At 37.3% G+C, this 27,306-nt stretch overlaps 1 protein-coding gene across 1 annotated transcript in view; it reads left to right on the top strand.

The window, feature by feature from the left end:
- PHF14 (PHD finger protein 14) overlaps positions 1-19,637 on the top strand; it is a gene marked incomplete at both ends in the record, with an annotated part of 164,244 nt that extends 144,607 nt beyond the window's left edge. The window contains 1 exon segment of the mRNA XM_081996362.1: positions 19,563-19,637. Within this exon segment, the coding sequence (XP_081852488.1) occupies positions 19,563-19,637 (75 nt within the window).
- Between the last annotated feature and the right edge of the window lie 7,669 nt (positions 19,638-27,306).

Raw genomic sequence — 27,306 nt, 5'->3', positions numbered from 1 at the left:
GCTCAATATGATAAAATGACTGCATTTTTATTTACACAATAACCTCAAATACTCATATTAAAAAGTGGCAAATTTTTTTGCCCTTTGCTGTTCTAAGTGTGACACATGTAACAATTACTCATCATTCCATAATGGATCATTTTTATCAGAGTCCTATGTCTCTTCTGTATATATAGAATAAATATTTATGTTTTCTCATTTTTCTGAACTAGAGGATACTGATAGAATAGGTTTGAAGTGTCAACTATAATTCATTGCCTGCAAAGAAAAGCTTTATACTGATACTGTGTGAAAGGAAAAGAATATCTAAATCATTTCAGCAGCAAGCTTATAACCAAGATAATATCAGCATTTTCCTTCTTGAAAATATATCTGCCATAAATTAAAGGAGGTCTTCAGTATTTTATTAAAATGCTTCTGACAAGTTTAACCCCATCTTCAACAGGAATGTATGTATGAATATGAAAACCTTTTTTTTTTTTTTAAGTGAAAGTCAAGTGAAAGTCAAAACAAGCTTGCAGTAAACTTCATGCCTATTCTGCAAATATTTTGTTTAGAACACATTAACAAATTATGATGCTTATTTAGTGTCAATCTAAAGGTATACATTGTGTTGTTATAGAGAGCTTAAGATATATGTAGCACTTCTTTGCTATTTGTACAATAGTAATACAGTTTGCCAAAAAGCCCACAAAATACGTGTATACTGAGTGTATTTCAATGAACTCTTAATTTAGTTAAAATTAGCCTTAGCAGTAAACGTAATAGAGCAGAGGTGCATATCACAGCATATAATTATGTTTAAATATATACATAGCAAAGTAATTGGGATAATAAAAATATAATTATAATTCAAAACATGTTTGTAATGAAGTGTTTTATACACAAACACTATGGTTCAGTATCTTAACACATTTTCAGCTCTGCTTCCCATTTGTTTAATAAGAAGGAAAGTGTTGGTACTATTCGTAATAACACCAGAGAAAACTTCCACGTGATGAAGCTTTGCACCCGTTTTGCAGAATTCATGTCAAGGGCCGCACATGCCGCCTTTCCCTGGCAAGGGGAGAAATGTACCCGCTTTCCATTCAAGGGTGAGCGGTTTCCTTTCGTGCTTTCTTTGTGACGGCTCCTTCCCCAAGCCCGGAGCTGCAGCGGCGGCAGCAGCACTTCCCACGTTTACAGCCACTTGCTCCGTAATTCCAGCTGCAAGTGGAGAGTGCGCGTCTTCGGAGAGAGGTGCCCTCCCAGGCACTTGGTCAGAAGAGACAGTTATTTTCTGGAGACAGGCTCATCCACAAAAGACCCAAAGCATCCATCACAGTCTGGAACAGCTTTTTTCCAAATAAGTAGAAAGCTGAAATGAAGTCTTGGTGTTTCTGATGTTTATGAGAATTTTATTTTGAACTCAAAGTGTTTTTTTCCTGCAATAAATTTAACTTTTACCACTCACTAGTATCACACCACATTGGTGTTGAAACAAGCTGGAAGATTTTGTAAAGTCATGTGTTTAATAGGAAACATATGTAAATATAATTTTATGAGGCATACCAAACATTTCAATTTAGAACTGCTGCCTAGAAACTTGATAATTGTTTTCTTTAAAAAATCAGATATTACAAGACAATGTGAGAATGAATCCCTCCTTTCCGTGACAAAAACACAGAAGCAGTCCTTCATTCTGGAAGCAATTTCTATGTTAGGAAGGTCATTATTGTAAAGCTATGCATTTGTCCCTGCTAGTGACATGGATAAGCTAAATGGTCTTATGGTATTTGCTGTTGTTAAATAGCATTAGCATCTTAGGCATGATAAGAGTGTCATTAATGTGAAACAAAAATTAATTATATGATAAGGCAATAGAACTTGTTTAATACCACATGATCAATAGCTGGAATGAAACTTGCAATTTCAATTTTAATTCCTTCTGTAAATATTTCCAGTTCCTACAGACTCTGCATCTTTACCTGTTGTGATTTTTTTATGGGCAGAGTAGAATTTACTCTTGGATGGGCACTCTGTAGAAACAAGGTGTTAAGGGTGACTCCATTTGCTTGCCATCTGTCCTTGCTGAAATGTTTTTAGCATAGGTATTAGGGAATTGCTGTGCTATCCCACCCAAAAATCAATGTGGAAGAGAAGGGCGATCAGTTATGTTCTGGGCATTCTATCCACTGAGTGCGTCTTGAGTGAGCAAATTGTCTAACTTTCAGAGAGCTCAAACGCGGGAAAGATGAATCTGAGTCATGGTCGTTGAAATTAACAGCACTTCTGTGTCAAGCCACATAAATTGCTTATGTTTGGATTGCTTAGCTCTGTTCACATTTTATTCAGGGTTTTAGGCAACTTTTTAAAGATTATGCTGTTTATGTATCATGAATTTTGGTTTGTCACCTCAAGAGGCCTCGAATTAACACAGTACTTAAACCCAAGCAGCTGCCTACAGGTGGGATGAGAACCTCCTTTAACTGGTAGGTTCCACTGCTTGTTAGAGAGAAGCAATGGCATTGATCGCATTTGTATCTGTCATTTCTGCACACTTGATCTACAAGGAGCGTAATAACCAAAACATTGTTATTTTCTGGACAGCAGACAACCATTTATATTTGGTCTTGTCCTGCAGATTCACTTCGTCCTTTTACCTTATGAAGAATCTGAGTAAACTCATAGTAATAAAGGCAGGAAGACAGTTGAATCGTTCCATTTTCCACTGACTGCTCCAAGTGAGATTGTAAACTTTTTTTAGGGTACAAGCTTTTCTTTCAGTCTTGTTCTACTCAAAATGAAGACATTTGAAGCTGAAAATAAACCTTGACTAGGTGGACAACACACAATGCAGAATCAATAAGCTCAGCATTTCATTCCAAAAAATCGATCCATCTATATCTGTGTGGATCTACTTCTGGAGAACTATCTGGAGCTTTCAGTTGCTTGCATACAATCAAATGCATGCTAAGAACTTAGAATTCACAACAGCTTATTGTTCTTTCTTTTAAAATATCAATTTCTGCTTCAGTATAAGAGATACTACATGAAGATATGTCTATCTTGAAGTATGAGGTCATACGTGTTGCAAATCAGGCACTCGGGTTAGGGTGTCACATGCTTTTTGCTATGAAGAGGCACGCTAGTAACTCAGCATTCGCAGCGCGTCTTTCAAAGAATTGGCTTCTGGTATACTCTGGGACAAGTTCGTCAGACAAAAACTGTATTAGGCTACCAATACGTATAGTTGCCTATAGATGAGGCTTTTCTCGCTCAAGAAAAGCCTCAATATCTTCTGTTCAAAGGAGGTGGGTACATTAGATGAATTGATTTTATTACAAGTCAGCTTTTTGTGCTTTGAAATGGAAGTACTTAGAAATACTTGGTTGTGTTCATCCCTTCCTGAACCATGGGAGCGTGCCCACGTTGCAGAGCAAGTATGATGCCTTCATGGCAGATTGAGCAGGCACACAGCAGTACTTCTGAGGTAAGCAATTTCCAGGATCACATGATCTCATAGAATTTGATTGTCTGGTGGAGACTCCTGAATTTCAGCATGAGAATTCACATCTTCAAAATGCTCTGTGAGGACCTGTCTTCACATCTTCCAGCACCAAAAAAGTTCATTAGAGAAGGCTACCATTGGTCAGAAATAAAGTCATATAGCTCTTTTTTCATTTCTAACATTCCAGCTAGCTGTGTGTGACTTAGAAATTTCAGCGTCAGCCAGGCTTGCTTTTAAAAGTGGTATTTTGGTGGAGACAGTCAGGAAGAGTTTACCTAGGGCTATCTGAAGTGCTAATTTCTTAGACCATACATGCTTGAGTGTGCCTTTCGGTATGAAAAAAATTAACTGCAGAGTTTTCGGCAGAAAAGGACCTGAGGGTGCTGGTCGACAGCCGGCTGAACGTGAGCCATCAGCGTGCCCAGGTGACCAAGAAGGCCAACAGCATCCTGGCCTGAATCAGAAATATGAAGCTGGTGAGGGGTCTGGAGCACAAGTCTTATGAGGAGCGGCTGAGGGAACTGGGGTTGTTTAGTCTGGAGAAGAGGAGGCTGAGGGGAGACCTTATTGCTCTCTACAACTACCTGAAAGAGGGTTGTGGCAAGGTGGGTGCTGGTCTCTTCTCCCAAGTAACTAGCGATAGGACAAGAGTAAATGGCCTCAAGTTTCACCAGGGGAGGTTTAGATTGGATATTAGGAAAAATGTCTTCACCAAGAGAGTGGTCAGGTGTTGGAAGAGGCTGCCCAGGGAGGTGGTGGAGTCACCATCACTGGAGGTGTTCACAAAAACTGTGTGGACGTGGCATTTCGGGTTGTGGTTTAGTGGTCATGGTGGTGTTAGGTTGACAGTTGGACTTGATGATCTTATAGGTCTTTTCCAACCTTAATGATTCTGTGATTCTGTGAGTATCTGCTGCTTGATTTTGCAAGGCTTGATAGATCACTGGTTCATAAACATTAATGTAGAAAGCAAGAGAATGATGCACAGGCGAAGCTATTGAGGAGATCTGGCCTTTCATGTGTTTGGACAGGCATGATATTTTGATGTCAGTTGACTCTTCTTATCCTTTCCTGCCGTGGGTTATGAAATCATATGCACTGAGGAAAGGAAATTCAATTATGCATTTAACATTTTTTGATTAGTGGGGAATATGCATCTGGTGTGGTGAAAGGATGGTTTTATCTATAAAAGTTAGTTGCAAAAATTATCTCAGCTGATATAAATGTGATCACAACCTGCTGTATTCCTCAGAAAATCTGTAAACACTTGATACAAAAGCAGTTGTTTTTCAGATTGAGGAAACATTGATGTGAGTTGAAAATATTTAAAAGTTTGGCTTATGAAAGTGCTGATAGAATCTGCCACTGTCTCCAAAAAGGATTTGGGGGCAGCAGCTGACGTAACAGCTTGCCAGCAATTAGACCAGTACAATACCACTTCAGTTATCCGCTCCACCCCATGCCAACCCCACTGAACTTTTTCAGGTTTTGACAGTTCATTTTGCATGGAAAACCTGGAAGCTTAATTTTCCAGGTACAGAAGAAAAATAGAATAAAATACTGGAATATGTAGTGACTGGATGCTGCTAAGCAAGAATTAGTGATTTAGTCATGGACTAGTTCTCTTCCCCAAGGACAGAAGAAGGACTGAAGTCTGCCAGCTGCTGTTATTGGCTACAGAATAGACATGTGGACTGTCATTTCAAACAAACAACCAAAAAAGCTGAACACATAGTCGATTGGCAAATTAATTGCTGTATTGTACCCTTTCATTTAAAATGTTTAATTTTTAGACTTCCAGTCATTCTTGGTGAGGTGGATAAAGTGTGTTGCTCAATGGAATAAACCGAAGGTTAAATATCACTTCATACATTCCATGTCAGAAAACGAGACTCCTGGCTTAAAGGTCTTTATGACAGATGAATGAGTTGAAAATTACATTTATCAATGTAATATTCAATGCCTATGTCAACCATTACAAAATGGACATGATAAGTGGTCGTTTTCTGGTTTAAACACATTGCTGTAGTCCCTGAATATGTTTCTAAGTTTTCAGAGAGACTGGCACCTATTTCAGTTTTTTCTCTTGGATTCCCCTAAATGTCAGACCAGAGGAAAAATTATGATTTAGAATTAAAAAAAAACCAACACAACAAAACAACTGCCAGCTATTTCCTTTCTAGGAAAATCTCCCCAGTCCCCCCACCTTGAACAGATCTATAAGTGATAAGCTGTTACTTCTACCTTATCCTTGTACCAAGAGAAGATACTCTTTTAAGGGAGTAGACAGAGAACAGCAACAAAGCAAAACCAGCTTGTGTCTAAAAAAAAAAGGACACTAAGAAGATTTTAAATGTTATCCTAAGGATCTTCAGAAACTTTCCTGGTAAAAAACATGAGAATTTTGTGAAGTAGACTGTGAAAGCTAGAAGACAGCCAGCCTGAAGAAACATCCACCAAAGGGTGAAGTTCAATGTGTGTTGAGGAGGGAGCAAAAGGAGGGAGCAAAAGGAAAGAGTTTGTCGGAGGAAGGTGGCATGGCCTTGAGATGTGTTATTTTCACCTGCTTTGGTCTAAAGCTATCAGCTCAAAACAAACCAACCAATGGGCATGGAGAAAATTCTCTTTTATTCTTTGTATCAATGGATAAAACCTTGAAAATGAAAAAATATATTTGGGACTTTAGCCAAGGAGTAGGGGAGGGCTGTGATGCATTTAATGAAACTATTCAGACAAAATAAAAATCTTAGCTGTCACCTCAGTCACTCAGAGAAAGAACAGGAAAAAGAGAATCACAGATGCAGCCTGTATTTTTACATAGTCCAGGGATGCAAATCCTATTCATTAAGTGAGAATGCAAGCTTATTGCTGAGAGCCAGTGCAGGCAAAGTGCAGTTCAAATCACTTTGGAAAGAATATTGGCAGGAAATTTATTTTCCATTTTCTTGGGTCTACTTCCTCTTTCCTGCACACTTTTGTGCTTCTACAAGCTTAACTTTGAAATATCCTGTATAAAAAAAATCCTTATATCTTGTGAGAAATTGTAGAAATTATTAAGGAACAATTTACCTTTCTGTGGAGAAGTGTGTAAAACTGAAAAGTTTGGCTATGCAAAAAGAAACTACATTAAGAAAATGTTTGCTTCACAAATGGTAGAAAATACCATTTCCTTTTTGGCAGTGGTAGCCAGTTGAGAACTTAGCATGGATCCCCAGACTATAGAATTAACTTGAGTTACCTACCCTTGGCTTATATTTGTCATGTTTTCCCATGGTGAAGGGAAGTAGGAGGTTGTTAGAGTGAGCTGCCAGTGAGCTCTGGCACTCAATTCACTCACTTTGTGCATTCTGCAGGTTCTGAGTTGTAGGACTGTAATCCACTAGTTTATTGAAATCTGCTTTTAATTTGGGTAGGTACCATTTTCTTTCTCCTGCTTCAGCCCAAGGCATGAGTTAAAGACAGAGACCTCTACGAATAGATACCAGTTTTACTAGGATAAAAAGGTATGTGGCACAATGTTGTGATGGGAATATCTTAGTGGTATGCTTTCATCATGGTTAAGTTCCTTAAAGGTTGTTGGATTTTTATTTTTTATTTAAATCCCTGGTGAATCTCACTGTGCTGACAGAAAGTCTGACATCATATCCACAAGCAATGAGCAGCAATGCTGTGTTGCCTTTGAGTCATCAATGGACCTAGAGCTTCTGCAAGGGAGAGACGGTGATGCTGGTTTTGTGACCTTTCTTTGCCAGGACACATAGATGTGTGGCATCCACAAGTGTCTGTCGTTTTCAGGACATTGTCCAAGTTGCTTCCAGTGGTTAATCAGCCTAAGAAAGAAAAAAACTAAAGTAGCAGTGTTCATTGACTGGGAAATTACTGTTTTCCATGGCAGTAAAATATAAATAAGGGTTTTCTGAACGGGATCTTGTGTGCTGTAGGGCGGCTGTTTAAGGTACGCATGGGCATTTTGGCCTATAGAAAAATGAAGATAATACCTGCTAATGAGGAAGCTCTTGCTGAATAGTGTAGCTTATACACTTATGGGCTGCACCAGCAAAGTACCTAATGCGGTAATAACCTACAAATCCAAGCTATTCAAGTTGGGATAAGTGTTACAGTCAATTATTGTGGCTTTCAACAGAGTGCCCGTTCCTCTTCCTTTTGTCAGACCTAGCCTCTTACCTGCCTTGTTGAGTCATGTCCTGATGTCTGATAATTATATCTGGTCATAGCTGGTGCTGAATGCTGGTTCGTAAGAAGCTATCTGTGGGTTAAACTTCTCAGTTAATGAGGAGCTGACTGTGTGGGGTTGGATTACCGCCTGGATTAGAATTCTAACACAATTCATTTCCAGGCATCCTCTTTCAGTATTTCCACTACACTTTAGTCTATATTAAGGTGGGAATTGGATTAAAAGGACAAAGCATGAAGTCAATTGCCGAAGCAAACAGAGTGTTAGTGCCAAGTTTTGTATAAAAGGATGCTGCTGAAAGGACTGCGGGTCTCTCTTCTAATCCACGGAGAATCCCTCCACCTCTGAGTTTAAGGACTTCATCTCCAAATACAGTGCACAGGGGGTACGTAAACCCCTGTTAAACAGTTCATTTTGTGCATTCATCTCTTGTTTGCTTACAGTATTAAAAATGTTGTTTTCAGCCTGGAACAATCCCATTCATGCAGAAATCACTTTGTAAATGTAAATACTGTGTTAGTGACAGCTCTGTTCAGAGCAAGTATTTTAACCTGTTGTGCAGTACCAATAGCTGTCCTCCTGTAATTAAAGTTTTAAATATACAAAAGAAAATTCTGCCTTTTATTCTTCTCAATGAAATAAAGATTTTCAAGAGGAAAAATCAGTTATATGTAGAGACGATGCTCACTATACCTGAAAATGTTGTGTTGCTAGGGCAAATGAATTACTGCTGTTCTTGGATGAAGGGAATGTTCTGTGTGAAACTTCCACTGTCCATTGAGTAAACAGCAAAATGTGAATTTTAAGTTCAAGACAGGACATAAATGATACATTTTAAAAATCCAAAATCAGAAACTAAATATATGAAAGTCTGTGCACCCAAAGATTTAATTCTGAGCCACAGCCTTAACAATTATCATCACACGATGCAAGACAGCCTAAATATGAAAGTATATTCACATAGAAAAAAACTCATCTAACTCAAGCTGACTACTGCAGCTTTCACAGAGAAGATATTGACTATCACTTAAATGCTATTAGGATGTGGTCTTCCTTGGAGATCAGGCACTTGTCCTTCTGAAAAAGAGGAGTAGACACATCAATTTTATTTGATCCTGCTGGCTGATGTACTAGCGCTGACTTGGTAGTTACTTCCTTATTTCATTATGTTTTAAAAATTGACTACATTCTCTTTTCATCATTCCAAACCAGACACCTTTTTTATGCATTGCCTTCTGATTGCTCTCAAAGCATCTTTCCAATTAAATAATTTCCTGATGAAAAACAAGTTTATATGAAGTAGAACTGTTTTTCATATGCTTTATTGCTTGCTGCATATTATACTAGATTGTGTGTCATAAAATTCTTGCTATTAATGGTTGTTTACTTTTCCTAGAGACAAAAAATATGCATCAGAATTTAAAACCAGACAATTTCTTGCAGTAACTGCACTCATTTTATGTCTCCTTTGCTGGTTTCAGAAAGAACAGGTGATGTTCTGCACTAGGAAAGTTAATGCTTTTAAAGCCTTCTGTACTTTCTGAATGTAATAACAATCACAGCACTTAGCACTTACATAAATCTTTTCATGCATAGAGCTCCGTCTTGACATTGAAAATATTATTATTCACATTTTATGGATAAGTTCTTTAATGTAGCAATGAGTTCAATTTCCACGCCCTCCAGGCCCAATACATATTACAGTAGGGGGACGAATGTCAGAGATTTTAGCTGAGAAATTCCTCATCTGAGTCTCAGATCTTGCTTTACATGCATTAGCTTTATCCTGGTTTCTGTTAGTGACCCTTCTCTAGCTTATAAATCCTATTATGTACCACTCCTGCATTTCTTCCTCTTCTCTAGTGACATTTTCCAGCTCACTATGCAGAGGTTATCTCAGCTTTCTCAACACACCATGCTTCATAGAGGGAGTTCTCGCCTTGACCTCAACTCTGTTTCACCCACAGAAGTGCACCTCTATAGACTGACTCCTCAAGGCCCAGTACTGTTTTGATAATAGATCTGCAATAACTGTCTGATTTTTTTATGTCTGTTCTGCATGGCCAGTATATTTGTTTTATAAAGAAATATAGAATATTTCTATATGAAACAGCTTCATATATGTTTTGGTGATAATTGCTTTTTGATTATTAAAAATTCTTAAAATTTTTATTTAAATTACTAACCCACTTAGCTTTTATGATATTTTACTTCTTGTCCTTCTCTTCTTTCATTTATTTTCATAATTGATTTTAGACTCTGCAACATCACACTCTCCAGATGTGTTTGTACAGTATGTGGTATGATATGACTTGGCCAAGATTCAAATTATTAATTAATATTAGAGTTAAATTTTATATCAATATATTACCATTTATCAAATTGAACTGCAAAATCTTGAAAGGAGCTAGAGACTTTTCTATTTCTAGGTCTTAAAAGGCATAATTTCTGGGGTTTTGAATGGACAGGCGAAGTAACAGCAAACAAAATTTTTCAGGTGTTGCTTTTTTGAGAACTTACCTCCTGAAAGGTTTCCTTGAATTTAAATGAATTGAAAATACTACAGTCCACTTCAAGGCACAAATTATTATTGGCAGTAACTGTCACTGACATTAAGGAGAGTACTGACAGACAAAGGGAAGCATCAATTAATATAGGAAGAGTAAGATCCTTGATTTGTCGTCTACCAAAATAGACAGCATTTGCTGTATTTTCTTCATAGTCTTCATATTCTTAATAATCATATTTTAAAATTACGTTGGCAGATGAAGTAGTATAGTTACGTGTTTGTTTCTAAATTTAAATGCTGATGTAACTGGCAGTGCTACAGACTTCTGTAGTGCTCAATGTGTTGCATTGTCTAAGGTACACCTAGATGAGAGGAAGCAGGCAAAATGAGTTATATCAAATAATAGGTAGTATTTGCCACAGGAGAGCATGAACCTGTTTTTTTCTACATAACCTTCTATTACCTGTTCTGTTTTGTGAGTAAAGGAGGCATATGATGATTATCTTAAATCATCAGTAAACAGAAAATAATGAAATAGTTACTGGCTATTTAACTCTTACAATCATGATATCCAATTTCTGGAGCAGAAAGAGAAAAGCCAATGAATAAAACCAGACAAATAGATTGCAATGTAGTAAAATGAATGAATATGTAAGGTTTTGCTTGATATTGTTAGGTGACACTGACAGTTATGAGACCAGCTGTTGTACAAGAGCAGAGAGCAGCAACTACTGAACATTGCTGCTGGGCAGAACCTCTTTAGAGGCAGCTGACTGGCAGGACCAGGATTTTAGGAGAAAATTGCCCTCTGAAAATAGCCTCAACTTCCTCTTAAATACCCATAATGTAAATGCCATGCTTGATCCAGGGGCTGTTTAAATTCAGTATTTCGTTCCAGAGAAGCATTGTTCTGCAGTATATTTCATACGTAACCCCAGTAAATAGTACCGTTCAGTTCAGTGATCAGATGAGTTGAATGTAACGATGCATGTATACGTGTTTGCAAGTTGTGGCCCTTAATGGTTGTGAAGAATATTATGTCTTGGAAGCACTGTGATATAATGTAATGGGAGACAAAAAACTTTCTGAGTGAGTAGTCTTCTGAGGAATGGAGTGTAGTGAGCGTCAAAAGGAGTTTCAATGAATGCTATTAAATGGCTTCAGTGTTTTAAGGAAAAAATAGATGAATAATGATTTATAATGTGAGCTATGTAATGAGCTTTTCTACTACAAATATGCAAAACACTAATTAGTTATAGCCAAATTTCCCTAGCTTTGGGAATCTTTTAGAATATAGCTTTTCAGTAATTGAATCACATCAAAGTATTTTTTCTCCTACTCTTCTAAGTTATGTGTGATTTGTTGGAGGATGGGCAGAGATGGGAAGCAAGCTGTTGACAAACCAAAAGATGACTTTGATGTAGTCATAACATCTAAATTTAATCAGAAAGAAATGCACCATGAACCTGTAAGGAACCCTGTTTCTGGTGACTTCTGAGGTGAGGTCTGTCAATTAATTTGATTCTAAATTTCTGAAAGGCAACTAACCTTTATTTTACAAGGTGTATAAATGTGGTTAGAGAAAAACTTTTGGAAGGATATCAGAGTGTGTTTGGAGGCAGATGCTGCTCTTACAGGGCAGGTTTTTGCAAAGTTCCTTTTGATTATAGTATTACTTTAAATGGTTGGACATTGCGTTATTTCCAGTTGAAAGAATTTCATCAGATTCTGACTTCAAAAAATTACAGTGAAGCAACATTGCTATCATGACAAAGTACCAAAGCACCTCTCAATATACCCACTGAATTAAATAACATTTGGCTTTAGAACCTCTCTTGGAAATGCAAAGACGAGTGGAGGTTGAAAAGAATTCATTCTACTGTTAAAGCTAATAATACCTTCATTTTTTAATTTAGAAACTGATCAGCTTGAAACTGTTGAAACATAGGTATATTAAATGTTACAATTTTGACTCAGCATTGGCTGTGTGTTTATTACCAATACACCCTTGATGCTTCAAATACAGCTGAGTTATCTATTGTGTGAAACAGGACTGTTCAGACATCATTACAGGATCAGAACAGTATGTGCTATCTATCTTCAATTACAAAAGTAATGTCAAAATATAAAAACAAACAAATCTACAAGCTCTCCTTTGCCATCAAACCAACGGAATTCTAACTTCTAAAGCCATAGATTTCTTGTCTTGTTTGATTTCAGGTCCATAGCCAAATGTTTGCATTATATTATCAAATTAAATGTATGTTTATATAGCTTGTAAAGGACTGATTTCGACTTCTGGGTAGGTCTGCAGTGCTGGTGTTAGTTTAGATTTAACAAATGATAATCAGTATTACAAAAAATACAAACCCACTTTTACAGCATTTACTTATATCACATTTAGGAAAACAGGTGACTAAAATAAAGGCCTTTGCTGTGTTGTTCAGAGTCCTATGTCATCATATTAACTCCATTGAAAGATTCATCTTTTATGTCTTGAGCCTGAACAGAATTTCATGGCTGTACTCAGGTGAAATGTTCTGATGAAATATAAAGGAAGGAGAAAGAAGCTTTCTGAATTGGTAGCTGTCATATTATAGCAATATTTTCATGAATTCCCAAGTTATTAAATTTATAATACTGCAGTAGACTTTTTCTAATTAAATGTGCATTTTCTTTTGTCATAAGGAAAGAAAAAACCTTGGTTATGCTTTTTACAGTAATTTAATTAAGCATTTCCTGTAAGTTCATTTCAGCATCTATCATGGCTCACTAAAGTTGGAATTCAGTATAGAATGGTAGATTAATTGCCCTTTGTCTTAGATGAAATAAGAATCCTAAATATGCAGAGTCATGAAATTTAATTGTGTTCCTCAATTGCTTATTCAATGCTTTGGAAACCTGAATCAAGAAATACTGAAGAAGAGGGCCAAAGGTTGTTAAATGTAGCGAGTAACACAGATTTTGAACTTTACTTAATGAACCAAGTGTTTATTACTATGAAATAAATGCACCATTTAAAGAATTATGGTGGAAATGTAAAACATTAAAACTCTAATTAATTTTGGTTAGAGGCATGCAATGCAGTCATTTTTCCTAAAACATTTTCATTAGGATTTAGATTTTCTCTGTTATTGAGATAAATTTATTCCTTTAATATTGTAGTGCTATCTTTTTCCATTAAAGACGTGTACTTCAGTGATGTTTAGAGAGATGTCTTTCAGCTGCTTTTGACTGTAGGCAGCATGTCTTATTTGCAGCTTACAGAAGCATTTTTCTGTAACTCAGTTGTGCCTGCTTTTCTATTTAATATTGCTAATCGTTTTGGAAACAAAGAATGTTCAGACCTTTTGACAAAAGGCTGTCTATAGCCAAACTTATTTCTGAACACAGTTAAAGCATGAAAAAAAGTCTTCAGCTACCATTTAGTATCTACCGAGATACACGTGTAGCCTAACAATTGAGCAGTTAAAAATTAGCCTCCTCTTTGGTTTTTTTTTTAATTAAACAGTACTTAGAAATGAAATTGTTTAGAAGTGCTATTAATTCCTTGTTGTTGGCCTAAGCACCTTTTGTTCCATGTAGCTACTGTAAGAAGAAGCCATTTTATTTCTTAGTACCAAAACTACAAACGAAAAAGTTTTACTTCCCATAATTTAGTAAATGTAGTGTAAATAGGGTGGGAGTATAACCATGAATATTTAAAATCATCTTGTTTTAATTAGGATACACATTTCTAGGCTATGGAATATTATTCTGTAGTAGTATTATGAGTCTGTATAAAGTGGAACTTTCTGTTTTAATTTATAATTAATAAAAATAATCATTATATTGCCACATAAGTAGAAGATGCTATTGTGGTTTCCATATATATGTTTATATATGCACAGATGTAAGTATTAGAATTGAGTGACACATTTGCCTTAGAAAGGACCTTAATCAGGGCAGTGTCAGACTTGAAGACTTGAAAACTAAAGCAAGTGTGCAATCTGAGACCAGAGCGGAAATTAAGAAGGCTTGTCCCATACAGGCACAGTACAATCCCATTAAAGTTGCTTTTCATCTATTTCTTAGTTGATGTTTCAGATTTGTGATACCTAAGCAGTTATAGATACAGTCTAAAGTTCATAAACCTAAACCTTTAAAGACTCAAATTGTTAAAGAGGAAACATTTTCCTCTATTTTCTTCAAGGAAGAACCAGCTGAACTTGTAAAACAATGGTTGGGTTTCAAGCACCACCTGCCCTGAAGAGCATCCCAACTGCAGTGGCAGTCAGCCAAAAGGGCCACTCAGTGGAATGGCTGCCTCCTAAAAAGGAGAGAAACAGATGGAGGATTTGAAATCTGGCATGAAATTCCACTTCTGTACTAAGCGTTAAATGAAATTTGACTGTAAGGGCTCTTGCGATGGTACATTTATCTGAATAATCAGAATTAGAAACAAGGAAATAGAAAATACAGAACACTGACAAACATCTCAAAAAGACTTAAAGTTCTTCTACCCGTGCAAGTTAGAGTTTGTGATAAACACGCAGCTGCTTGTAGCTTCTTAAGAGGAGCTGGAGTATAAGAATAGTTCTCCTAGTCTTGCATTGCCACCTAGAGCACGATGCCATGTACTGCATCGGTGAAGGAAACCAACAGTTAAACGTTGCTCTTCTTACTGAACAAAATGGGGTGAAGAGCTGCTTCCAGTTAATTGATGTCATGTTTGCTTACATTACAATGGTTAGTTCATTCATAGCCTCCATTTTGTATTGTACCAGATCAGCAGAGATTTCGTTGCAGGAATTCGGTGGGCTTTGACAGTAAGAATTAATGGAGACGCGCATTAAAAGGTACTGCTGTCAGCTTGCCAGTGGTCCCAGAGGGGGCATTTTCTTGATGGCTGCTTCAGAATACTTCATGAAGCAAATGTCAAACTTGTCAAGGCTGTCACTATGAAAATGATCCATGTAGCAAGGGTCTCCTTTTCTTGGGAAACAAACAGCTGCCTTATCACTGCAGAGCTACGGTGACAGAAAACTGTCATCTATCACAAGAAATTTATATTTGCTTCTAATATCCATTGGTAAAGAACTGTTCCAGTTGTACTCTGTATTTTTGCACCTGTCCTCGTTACAAGGTTTGTCAGCAGTATATTTGAAGAAGACAGCATAGACATTGGAAGAAAAATAACTTTTGAATTTCAGTGCTGAATGCTCAACTTTTGCCAATTTAACAGACTGATTTAACTCCCAATTTTTGCCTGAAACTCATTTTCCTCAAAATTTGGCCTATGACCTTGGAAAGCTAGACTTTAACATACACAAGGAAAAGCTCTCATAGTTTTTGAAGTCCCTTTTTCCTGATATATTTTTGAAGACTATTAAAAGCATTTTTACCTAATTCCAACTGCTGTTTTGCTAGCTAGAATCTGTGAGGCAGGAGATGAAATACCAGCTGGACACCTTCACTGGAGCTTAGTATACTAGTCATGTTACAGCTCTTTTGGGTTAAGATGCTATGAAAAGTATTGGTATCTGAATTTGATCCTGAGTGTTTTTGAGGTGATATTTCTAGATTATGTGATAGCATAGAAAGCCCTTTAGTTATTTCTCTTTAGAGTAGGATATTTTGGGGTTTTGCATTCTTTCTTATTATTCAGATGTTCATTTACATCATACTCTAATATATAGATGTTTATTAAGTTTAGAATACGGGTTACAGTTTGCAAAGCACACAACAGCAGTTTTATTTTATTAAATATACCTTTGTAATGCAACTTTAGAAATTACAGGCGTGGCATAATGCACAAATCTGTGAGTTGGTGCATTTCTTAGCACAGTTAATTGAGGTGTGATCTGTTCTACATACAGAGTAGTGTCAGATTCCCTGAAGAGTTAAGAATTGTCTAATTCACTGTCCTCTTCCAGATTTCATATCATTAACTAATGGACTAACAAGAAATTACCAGGCATTTTGAATAAAATTGGGCGGGGGGGGAGAAAAAGAGACACCCAAAACCCTCTTTCTAGGTTTTTTTTTTTTTATACCAGAACTTGTCTACAGTAGCTGTTCTGGAATAGCTACTACAAAATTAACTTTCCACGTGGGACCTGTTATTCTCTGCTCGCAGCACCATTTGTAGTTGACCTTAACCATGCTTTCAAAGGGGATAAAGTTATACGACAGTCTCAACTGTCAGATCAAAATTTTCAGAAATAGGATCTTAAAAGTCAGCTTCTTACCTTTAGTCTTTGGCACCTAAAGACATCTAACTATTGAAGTATTCCCATTAACTTCAGCAAAGCGATTGAATGCTCAACACTTTAATAATGATTCACAACACTTATTTAGGTAGCAGGTTGTAGATTCTCAATTTCAAATTCTTGGCCCTGTTCTGTTACTGTGACCCATGAATGGTCAGCTATCAGGTGTAGACTAAGTCTTTTGAAGGAAGGGATGTCTATAGGACATTTGAAGACATCCGTAGAGCATCCAAAGGATCCTTTAATCCAATACCTTGTTTTCATCAGAGTAAAGGAGGGATACCTGGGGAAGGATGTAGGAAAAAAGATGGTGTGGAGGGTCCATCAGTCCATCAGCATCATCAGGATGCTGATGAGGTGTCCAGTCATCAGTGGCTTAAGGAGCTCCTGAGCTGAAATTTCAATTCAAACTGTTGGCTTTAACAGTACTTTATAAATCCCTTTGTACTTTTCATTATCACTGTTGGTTTTGTAAATCTGAAAGAACAACAATTCCAGACTAGTCACCTTCATTCATTTCAACATGAAAATAATCTTTGGGCTGTTAAATGCACTTTTCCACTAAGAGTAGCAATACAGTCTTGAGGGATTCACTTCCCTTTGCTACTCTTAGAAGTCACCAGATCTCTGCTGAGGCATCTTTTAGGTAAGTGTGTTCAAATTTTACTGTATAATACTTGAGTCTGTGGTTGTCTGTAGTCAGAAAAGATAATGAGAGAAGTTTGATTTGTGACATCTGCTAGCAGAAAGTACTTTGATTGTTGAACGTTTTAATACCAAAATGACTGTTCTTTGTTTCAGGGTTTTGAGGACAGAAAGCACTAGATCGTAGAGCCATAGGCAGCTGTAAGCAGAATAAATGATAACATAAAATATAGGTGTGAGCTATTAATAGAAATAACGTGAACTGAATTTCTGTGAAACAGAAACTGGAATTCAGTATTTCATCTGCTGCATAGCCACTGGTAATAGCAACTTTACACATTGCCATCATGGACTGTTTTTTAACAGATAACATGAAAACAAAAGGTTTGCCTTTGCTATCCATCAGAATTAAAAGCATTATAATGATAGGTGGTAATTAGTAAAACAAACATATTAAATATGTTTAATCTGCAGTCTGTTTGGCATAATTTCTTGATAATTAGGTTATATAGGCTATTTAGCTGAAAATTCAAACATTATTAATGACATTACAAGCTCCAACCAATTCAGTATTCTATGTGCAATTATTGGGATGCCTCTTGGGCCGTTAAAAAAAAAAAGATAACACATTCATAGAAATTTTCCATTGTCAGCAAACTGAAAGAATAGTAAGTCTTCACACCTTGGATATGGTTAACATGTACTGTCTTTATCTCGACCCACGAGTTTTCTGATTCTCTCCCCCATCTCACCAGGGGCAGTGAGTGAGCAGCTGTGTGGTGCTTAGTTGCCAGCTGGGGTTAAACCAATGCACCTATACATTACACTCTCTTGAATATATGCTGCACTTGTAATTTCAGTCAATCAATCTTTGGTTTCACACACATGCACAGACATGTTTCCTCACCTGAACTAAAAGAGCCACAGGGCTCACTACATGTTTTAAAGGTAATTGAAGAGATGTCAGTCCATAAAGATATGAAAAAAAGCGTTTAGCCTTTAGTGGTCAGTCATGTAAATATTTCTCAGTGCCTCACCTGTCCCCAGAAGGGGGAGGATTTAGAAGCAGAATGGTTTTGGAGTGTATGGTTCTTTAACAGAACAACTAGCTTTTCCATTTTATTTTAGCATTGTGTAACATAAAATGAGACCATATTTTTTAAATGAGATTTTCCATTGCTGTTCTATTTTGTGCTGTGATCCTGTGATCCTCCTATATATTTTGTACTTCTAATTTTTTATTATAATTATCCTTACAAAACACACTTTGATGGTGAAAGGAGGACTAGGATGCAAAAAGATAAAGTTATTTTCACTGAAGAATGAAGGTGCTGTTTTAAAGTAGGAAACTGCACCCTGGGTTCCTGGGTCCCACCTAATGTCCCTGACATTTCCTTTCTCTCAACTATTGACTTGTGATAAGTGGTGTTACAGCAGCCAGGATGCTTCTTCATTCCCAAGTATCTATTAATTTCTTCTCCTTTGTATTTTTGGAATGAGGAAGATTTTCTGTAGATTGAATTAAAATGCAGGCAGGAAAACTGGCCATACTTTGAATGTGTGATAAGGACTGGTCATGATGTGGTGGTTTGCAAGTTGCCTTATCAAAAAGTTTTCCCAATCTTCCGTAATTTATACTTTGGAGGTCACATTTTTGTACTGGACACAAAATAGTATCCATTCCTATGGAAACGGGCATTATGATGTCACTTCATTTTTTCAGTGAGATACAGAGGAACCTGTAGTGAATTATGAGCCCTACTCTTGGAGCTGAAGCTGTAGAATATTGTAAGCATGCTGCTGCCTGACATGCTCATGTTTCCTATTTTAGACCTGACTGATCTTCAGATAACATATGGTGGTACAAGTAATTGGAAAATTGGCAGACCTGTCAACAAAATATGCTAGATGGGACAAAAATACGATGCTGCAGAACATAAAGTGTCTCTGAAGTTAAATTTATTGTCTTTTATCAAATGGTGAAGTAAACGTATCTGGTCTCAAAAAAATGAAACATTTTTCAGTGGCAGATGCTTTTCAAAAGTAATTTTTAGAACAATGATGAAAGTTCTTGCATTCAAAAGTAATTTAGTGGAAACCTCTGGTCAAGAACAAAGGAAAGGTGTGTAATACTGTCTGCTGCGGAGGTTTGAATGTCTTGTAATCCATGTATGGTTTAGTAATTTCTTTACGTAACCATCCAGTAAATTGATCAGTGAAATATTTACTCATTAATTATTATTCTACTATAAATGTAGGTGATTAGACTTCTTTAAATTTCTTATCATTTTTATTTCAACTCTTCAGCAAAATGAAATGCTTGGATAAATGACATTTTTTGCTTATTTTATGCTTATTGGTCAGGCAAAAGATGACAAAAGTCTGTATAGAATTCTATACATATGCATAAGTACAAAAAGTGTACTTCTTAAATAAGTTGATTAATGTCAAGGTTTTCATTTTCTTTTACAGGAAGATGAAAATGAAGCTGGGGCAGAATATCCATCTCAGGAGCTGAATTTGGAACAAAAAAAATCAAAAAAATAGGAGATTGCTGTCTTGTTTGAAATATTTGCAAGTTGTGTAACAGTGATTATAGTTTCTCATTGTAAAATTAACAAAAAAAGTTCTCAATAAAGTCATTGAAAATTAAATTCATGCTGCACTGGGGAATTAATTAAGTAGCTCCTGGTGATATTCTTGATTGCATTAAAAGCTGAATTATCAGAACTGAGCACCATACCAATAAAATTCTAAAAGCTCTTTGAACACGGTATAGAAAGCTGATGGGTTATTCATCACTAATAGCATTTACTAAGCAAACAAGTCCTTTTTTTTTTTTTTTTTTTTTTCTTCAGTCTACAAAGCAATGTTATCCTTAAAGGATAGTTATAACTCAGATATATTTTGGTATTTCTGAGCAAGAGCTTTGATTCTTAAAAGTTAGATAAATATGTTCTACTAAATGAGTTCCAGTATTCTGATCAGTGATTAAAATAAATGTTGCTGAAGACTGGGTGCAGGCAAGGATTTTTTAGTATGTAGAGGATATTTTCATAAATAATTAGTTTTACATGTTTGTAATTGGTTTCTTGTCGCATTATTATTTTCTTCCATGTAAACTTTTTCCATCTTCATGTGATCATTGTCTTTTAATGAATGTCAAGCTTTTGTCTTGATTAAGGCCATCCCACACAGGTCCAATTCCTTCATACCAATCTTTCCATTCTAACAGGATAAAATAACTTCTTGCTGTGTCATCAAACCTTTGAGTAGTGAAAATCTAAAATAAAAACCCCTTCTTCCTATACTCATAATTTTGATTTCTGATTTACCTCTGCTTTTTAGCCTATGCAAGCCAGTAAATGGGAAGGATAGTACATGAAACTCAGGTGTAGGTTTATAGCCCAGTAGTTTAACAGGTTGCAATGAAGAAACCAAAAATCTTACTGATTCGGTTTTAGGATTAGAATAACACTCACTGAAGTACCGTAAGGGAAGTTTATCTTGCTCTAGGAGAAATGAATCATCTTCAATTGAAAAAGTTCACTTCCTTTCCCACTCTTCCGTATTTTTACTGTTACTCTGTACATTGAGTGTTAAAACAGATTGTAAATAGTATTCATCCTCAGTTTTATCCCGTCTGTATAATTTATAGTTTCAGATATTTTAAAACCAACATGCTTGTGCCGAAGCAATATCTTTTATAAATTCTTTTCTGGTTCATGAGGTTCAAATATGTGTAGCTCGTGGACAAATTTCAATCACAATTACTCTACAGGAGTTTAATAACACTAGATATCATTTTAACGAATGCAGCTATCATGTAAATTAGCATATAAAATAAATTCAGCATTGGTCTCTTTGGTGCAGCTCAACCACTGTAGCCATCTCAGAAAGGAGGGGGAATATGATTTTGACTTCACTGCAGTAGAAGAGACAGATTTGGGAAAGGCAGAAGCACAGATTTACCACACAGGACCTTATGAACCGTTCTCTGCACACTGGTGTGGAGGATCACAGATGCGGGACACTGGACTTGTCCCAATTTGTTGGTGCCAAATGCAGAAGTCACCATGAGTCAGCTCGAGTTTGACTCGAGCAACATGCTTACCTTGCAGAAGCAACTGTGATGGGTTGCGGTTTGATGGTCTATTGTGACTGAGTGACACCTGGGTGAGGTGAAGGTCTCACAGCCTGATGTAGTTTCAACAAAACCACAAAGACCACCGTACATCTGTACTGAATTCCCCCTCCCCATACTGACTCATCGAGCCTCACCTACTCTCCAGACCCTTGCCAAGAGCCAGTTGGCGCACGATAATTGACTTAGTCCCACCTCACCAAGAGTATAAAGCTGGCATTTAGAATCCCCCATTTTGAGGACAAGAATTCCAACTACCGGTGGGTCAACAGGCCTGTACCTCTGTCCTCCCCAAGCAGCGATGCCTCTTTGGTAAGATCCGTGCCTCCGACTATGTCAGATGTTCCCAGGGAAAATATTGTTAACGAAAGCGCTGAACTATTAACTCGAGCTCCATTTTTGCAGTAAGAGTATTTATCAATGGTAAATCTGAATTTGTTATAGCTGTCACCTTAATAAATCAGCTGTCTTTTCAACTTTGTGAAGCTGTCTCAGTGAAAGTCCTTGAGAGGGCTCTGACAGGCAAAGAGTTTGAAGAGTGGCTACACATATAATCCTTTAGACATGAACTGTTGACCAAGTCTGGGACTATGACTGGACCTAGCTGCACCTGGACTCCTCTCTGAGAAGGAGTTTAGAAAGCAAGTGGGTCCTTTCTGAACCTCCTGACTCTCGGTGGGAGGGCTTCCCCAGCCACACGTCAGACTGTTAACTCCTAACGTGACAACAGGGGAGACAAAAATGAAGTGAACATTTTTCCTTTTTTTCAGGCTAACCCAGAAAGCCAAAGTCAGTTCTCAGAGCTTAGTACTCACCAGGATCTGAAGAAGGGGCAGGGCTGCAATTGGAAAGGGCTGAAAGGCCTCTGAATTTTGAAGGACAGAACAAGTAACTTAAAAGAAAAGGCGAGAGAAGAGGTTTCACACAGGGCTTACACAAAGGTAGGATAATGGCAGGGGGACTTATTGGCTGGGATGGATTATGTCCATGTCTTGGCCTCTCTTCCTGCCCCCGTCCCCTGTGCACTTGGTTTATCCACCTCAACTATCCTATCCAAAATTAGCAGATGGGATCTAATTTGTGCAAAATAATCTGTTTCTACTTCATCCATGGCAGTAGGTTTGTCTTTTTGCTGTGAGTCTAAGCTTCATGACAGACTGTTGCTGTATGGGTGCATAAGATGGGGAAGGTGGTTATTTGTTGTTCAGATTTTTTATGAAAATATATTACTTGGCTCTCAAACACCTGAGTGAGAAAAATGGTACAGACGTTGAAAGATATAGAAGCTTATTTGATGCATAATGCTGATGAGCTTAAAAGGAGTATTTCTGTATCTTTCCTAAATTCTTAAAAAATTTATGTAAAAGTACAATTACATAAATTATACTTTTATTTAACTTCTTTTTCAGAGATCCAACATTTGTCATTAGAAGTCTACAGTTGATAAATAGAAACCAGAACCTTGGTTAAGTTACGTAATTCAAAATTCAAACATTGGAATTTAGAAATTCTCACTGCAAAATAATAATCAGCACTGTATCATAATCAGCTGGATTTGAGATGAAGTGAGACAAATGTGACTGAAAGAAAATGTAGTCCTAACTTCATCCCTTCCAGAAAAACCGAACAGACCTATTTAATGACTTGTATGTAGACATATTTAGTAAATAGAGGTAGTTTTAATTGACAAAGATCAAATAAAGACTGTACATAATAGGTGACTTTATTTCCTTTATCTTGATTCTGGTCTCATTAAAATTTGCAGCTGAAATTATTTTTTTATATATTCTTGAGTTTTTAGACTGCAGTATGAATTTAATTTTCATCATGTATTTTTTTCTCAATGTCCGGAGGTTTTTTGATACAATGCACTGGGTAAAACAGGTGGCTGCAGCAGTCCTACATGACTATGACATGATGCTTCTGAGTGTTACTCTTCATCAGACGTAAGTCGAAAACCTGATGCAGAATATTGCGGCTTATATTAAAGGTATGTCCACGCTGCAGTCAAACAGAAGCCAGCTTGGATACTGAAAGCAGCCTAGCTCCTGTGCACTGAAGCTCAAACCATATCTGAAGATGCTCAATGCCTAACTTAGAGGTGGGATGAGCAAAAGTATAGACAGCTTTACTCCAGCTGGTTACAGCTATCTTTATGGAGCAGTATATTCCTTGTATGTAAATGTACTGGGCATGAGTAGCCAGTTATAATGCCCTTTTTATTCTATTCTCCCTCCCTCTATGCAGTTATTTAATAGTAAGAGTCACGTGCTGCTCTGAAAGTCTAGGTGTAGAGCTATTTGTTTCCCACTCCATCCCTCTCATGCGTGGCAGTGGTGGTGCTTCCCGGCTGGGAATTGCAGTTTTCTTGTTTGCACCAGTGATAGCTATTTTAGGCTGGCTTAGGGGATAATTCTGTTTTCCCTGCTTGATGAAAAACTTACATTCTCCTCATATTAAAGCATATACTGTGCTTAAAGCATATTACTGTGCTTTTTGCACAGTTTGTGGTGGAATACTGTTGGTTTTCATTCAGTCCTCCATGTTTGCTCTTTTCCCTCCTGTGGAACAGTGGGCTGTTGAGGATTTTGTGGACTCCAATGCTGTGTTTTCTATGACAATCACTTCACCCTCAGATAAGAACAAATTTGTATATATAAAATATGTAATTTTTGTTCTTAGAAAATAATTTCTGACCTTCCCGCTTCCCGTTAGGCTCCTGCACAGCTCCCTAATATGGGAGCCAGCTACTTGAGGTGCAGGAGTTCTTGTCATTCACCCATAGAGTAACATTTGTGATTTATGAGAGAATGGTTTATGTTGTAACATAGGTAGATGTGCAATAGTCTGCTCTTAGTTAAAATTAATTTCCTTACTATATTACCTAATTGTTGTTGACACGCAAGGATTCTTATTCTGAATGCTACATTCCTACATTAAAGACAGGACTCAAGATAGGACTCCAAATGATTGGCATGAGCCAAAAAATAAAAGCTACTTTTGACACAGATGTTGTTAATCTCCTGTTTGTAGCTCCACAGGCATTGAAATAGTTGGATGTAAAATCCTGTGCAATCATAAGTGTTCGGCACACACCAGGTATATCTTGGTATTTTAATCCCAGTATATGTGTAACTTCTTACTGGTTAAAATGAGAATGCACAGTGTTTTGTTACTGATATATTGAAATGTATTGCTATGCTGGACATGTGGTACTCATTTATGATTTTCTTCCCGAACAGTGCTAGTCATGGTGTATTATATGCATGAAATGTGACATACAACAGCTAATCCTAACACAATACTCATTTTCTGCTCATTAGAAAGCATTTTTATACCTGTAAACTAAGAAAATGATTTAAACATGATTATTCCTTTCAGAAGCTTCAATATTTGCACAGTCAGAATTTTTAAAAGGGAAAAAACATACTGACAGAGGAGTATATCACTTCAGTGCTGCTTTCTTATTTCAGCCCGATAAGCCGCCTACCTCTTGGTTGGTTGCTCTGCATCACGCTACAGAAACTAACTCTCCCTGACATTAGGCTGGGGAGGTTTTACTCTGTGAAAAGTGAAGGTTGATTAGAAACTGACTCTATTTCACATGACCTAAAGAAAACAATTTTTACATGGCAATGAGTAAACGACTTCTATCACCTATCTAAGGCTATAGTGCGAAATCATAGCAAGTAATAAATGTTTCCTCATGGTGGATTCAGTGTGGATTCTGCAGCGATGTTATCTGGAGAAGGAAGTAAAATGCTGAAGGCAACAGCATGAAAATGCATGCAGCTATGGCATAATTCTGATTTGTTTTGGAAGAACTATTAATTTCCTTGTTACAAAGCCAAGTAAGAGCAACCCTTTAAAACTGTTGAACCATGAAAGCCATTTCCTTACGGGTTTTAAATTTGGGAACAGACTCATGAAATTTATAGCTTTGATGAGATATTCTTTGCCTGCAGTCAGAATGAGAGCCAGATCATTGGTTTCCCAGCATGACACCTATGTATTCTTGTGTGCACTAGATATCATTAGGCTCATAATAACACAGCTATCATCACATTAACGTCTGAAAGGTTCAGTTTTGATGCTTGGTTTAAGTCTCTCATTTATACCTACAGCATACTAAACAGCTGAATAAAAATAAAAAACCTATACCATACCTATATTACGCTATTGTTCTGCACTTTAACCAAAAAGACAGTCATTTTATGACTGATCAAATTTTTTTTTTCTTGCCAAGTCATGTTGTTTTGAAAGAGCTGCAACGATGAACTAATAGGATACCATGAATGCAGTAGCAGATAGTGGTACATTGAGACCATTTTTTTCTGGTTCACGCAGTAAGGGCAGTAGTGAACATCGTATATATATTGATCTAATAATTGTAATTTTTAGTATGTTACTGAAAGTTTATGTACTATGTCTGCCATCTTATGGTAGCAGAGAAGTGTATCAGAACATGTGGAGAGTAGCTCATTGTCTATATTCTTTAAGATAAAGCAGTGCAGGCTGTAGCATTCTAGCAAGACACACAAAGAAGGAAATACAGCTGAAAACAATTAAAGTCACTACTCCGCTACATACTTCTGCTGGTTTTGGAAAAATAAAGCATATCCCTTTACAGCATAAAGTTGCCACCAGGTTTTACACTGTCATTTGTACCAAATTAAATTTGCAGAGGGAGATACTAAGAGAAATCAGGTTTTATTCTGCCATGTGACTGAACAGGTGGATAGAGTTTGGGAGAAACATTCTCATAATGGAGAGGAAAAGTCTGGAGAAGGACCACTATAGTAAGTCTAGTAACTCATGGCTCATGGGCAAATTATTTATTACTGTGATCTGAAAAGTTTTTCCCAGATCACTATGTCAGAGCTTTCATTTCTATATATGAGAGGTGATACCTATAGGAGTTCTGGCTAGTTAATCATAATGAGAGAGACTTTCAGAAACAGACCAGACCTATTAAGTAACCTCAGCACCACTTATCTGCCGGCACTGTTGTCCTGCGAGTGGTTTCTGAGGGGTGGATGGGGCTGGTCTTCAGTCACTGCTGCTTGCAGCCCTCGGAGCATCTCACTGGGTGGCTGTGGGCAGTAACTCCTCTTCCTATGGATTTTCCAAGAGCAACGTGCCACAGCGTGACAATCTGTTGTGTCTGCAACTTTGCTCTCCCAAAACACCACTTCCTGGGGGAGATTATTCCAGTGGCTGATTGTTCTCATTGTGAAAAATTTTTCTCTTGTGTCCAGTCAGAATTTCCCCAGGAGTAACTTGTACCCATTACCCCTCATCTTTTCCATGTGACCCCTTGTAAAAAGGGAGTCTCCATCTTCTTTGTAGCCACCCCTTAAATACTAGAACATGGCGATAAGGCTCCCCTAAGCCTTCTTTTCTCAAGGCTGAACACATCCAGTTCTCTCAGCCTTTCCTCATATGGCAGGCTTCCCAGTCCTTTGATCAGCCCTCTCCAGCCTGTCCACATCTTTTTTGTATAGTAGGGACCAGAAATGAACACAGTATTCCAGGTGTGACCTGACAAGTGCTGAATGGAGTGGGATAATGACTTCTTTATCTCTGCTGGTGATGCCCTTGTTGATACAACCCAGCATCCTGTTGACTTGCTTTGCTTTAGCAGCACACTGTTCACTCATACTGAGCTTGCTGTCCACCCCAGGTCCCTTTCCACAGAACTGCTTCCCTGCTGGGTAGATCCCAGCCTATGCTGCACTCCTGGATTATGTTTTCCCAGGTGCAAGACCTTACACTTGTCCTTGTTGAACTTCATAAGGTTTGTTAGCCCACTATTCCAGTCTATCCAGGTCTTCCTGCAGGGTGGCTCTCCTTTCTAAAGTGTCCACTTTCCCACTAAGTTTTGTATCATCAGTGAACTTCATCAGGGTACACTTGATGCCATCATCCAGATCACTTATGAAGATATTAAACAGCATTGGGCCCAGCATCAATCCCTGGGCAACCTCACTTGTAACTGGTTGCCAGTTTGAAAACGAGCAAATTACCACCACCCTCTGGGTACAGCCTGTCAGCCACTTGTCCAGACCACTT

Source organism: Phaethon aethereus (genome assembly GCF_964289735.1).
Source record: "Phaethon aethereus genome assembly, chromosome: 2".
NCBI lineage: Eukaryota > Metazoa > Chordata > Aves > Phaethontiformes > Phaethontidae > Phaethon > Phaethon aethereus.
The sequence above is the reverse complement of the archived record's forward strand: the minus strand, read 5'-3'. Positions and strand labels throughout refer to the sequence as shown.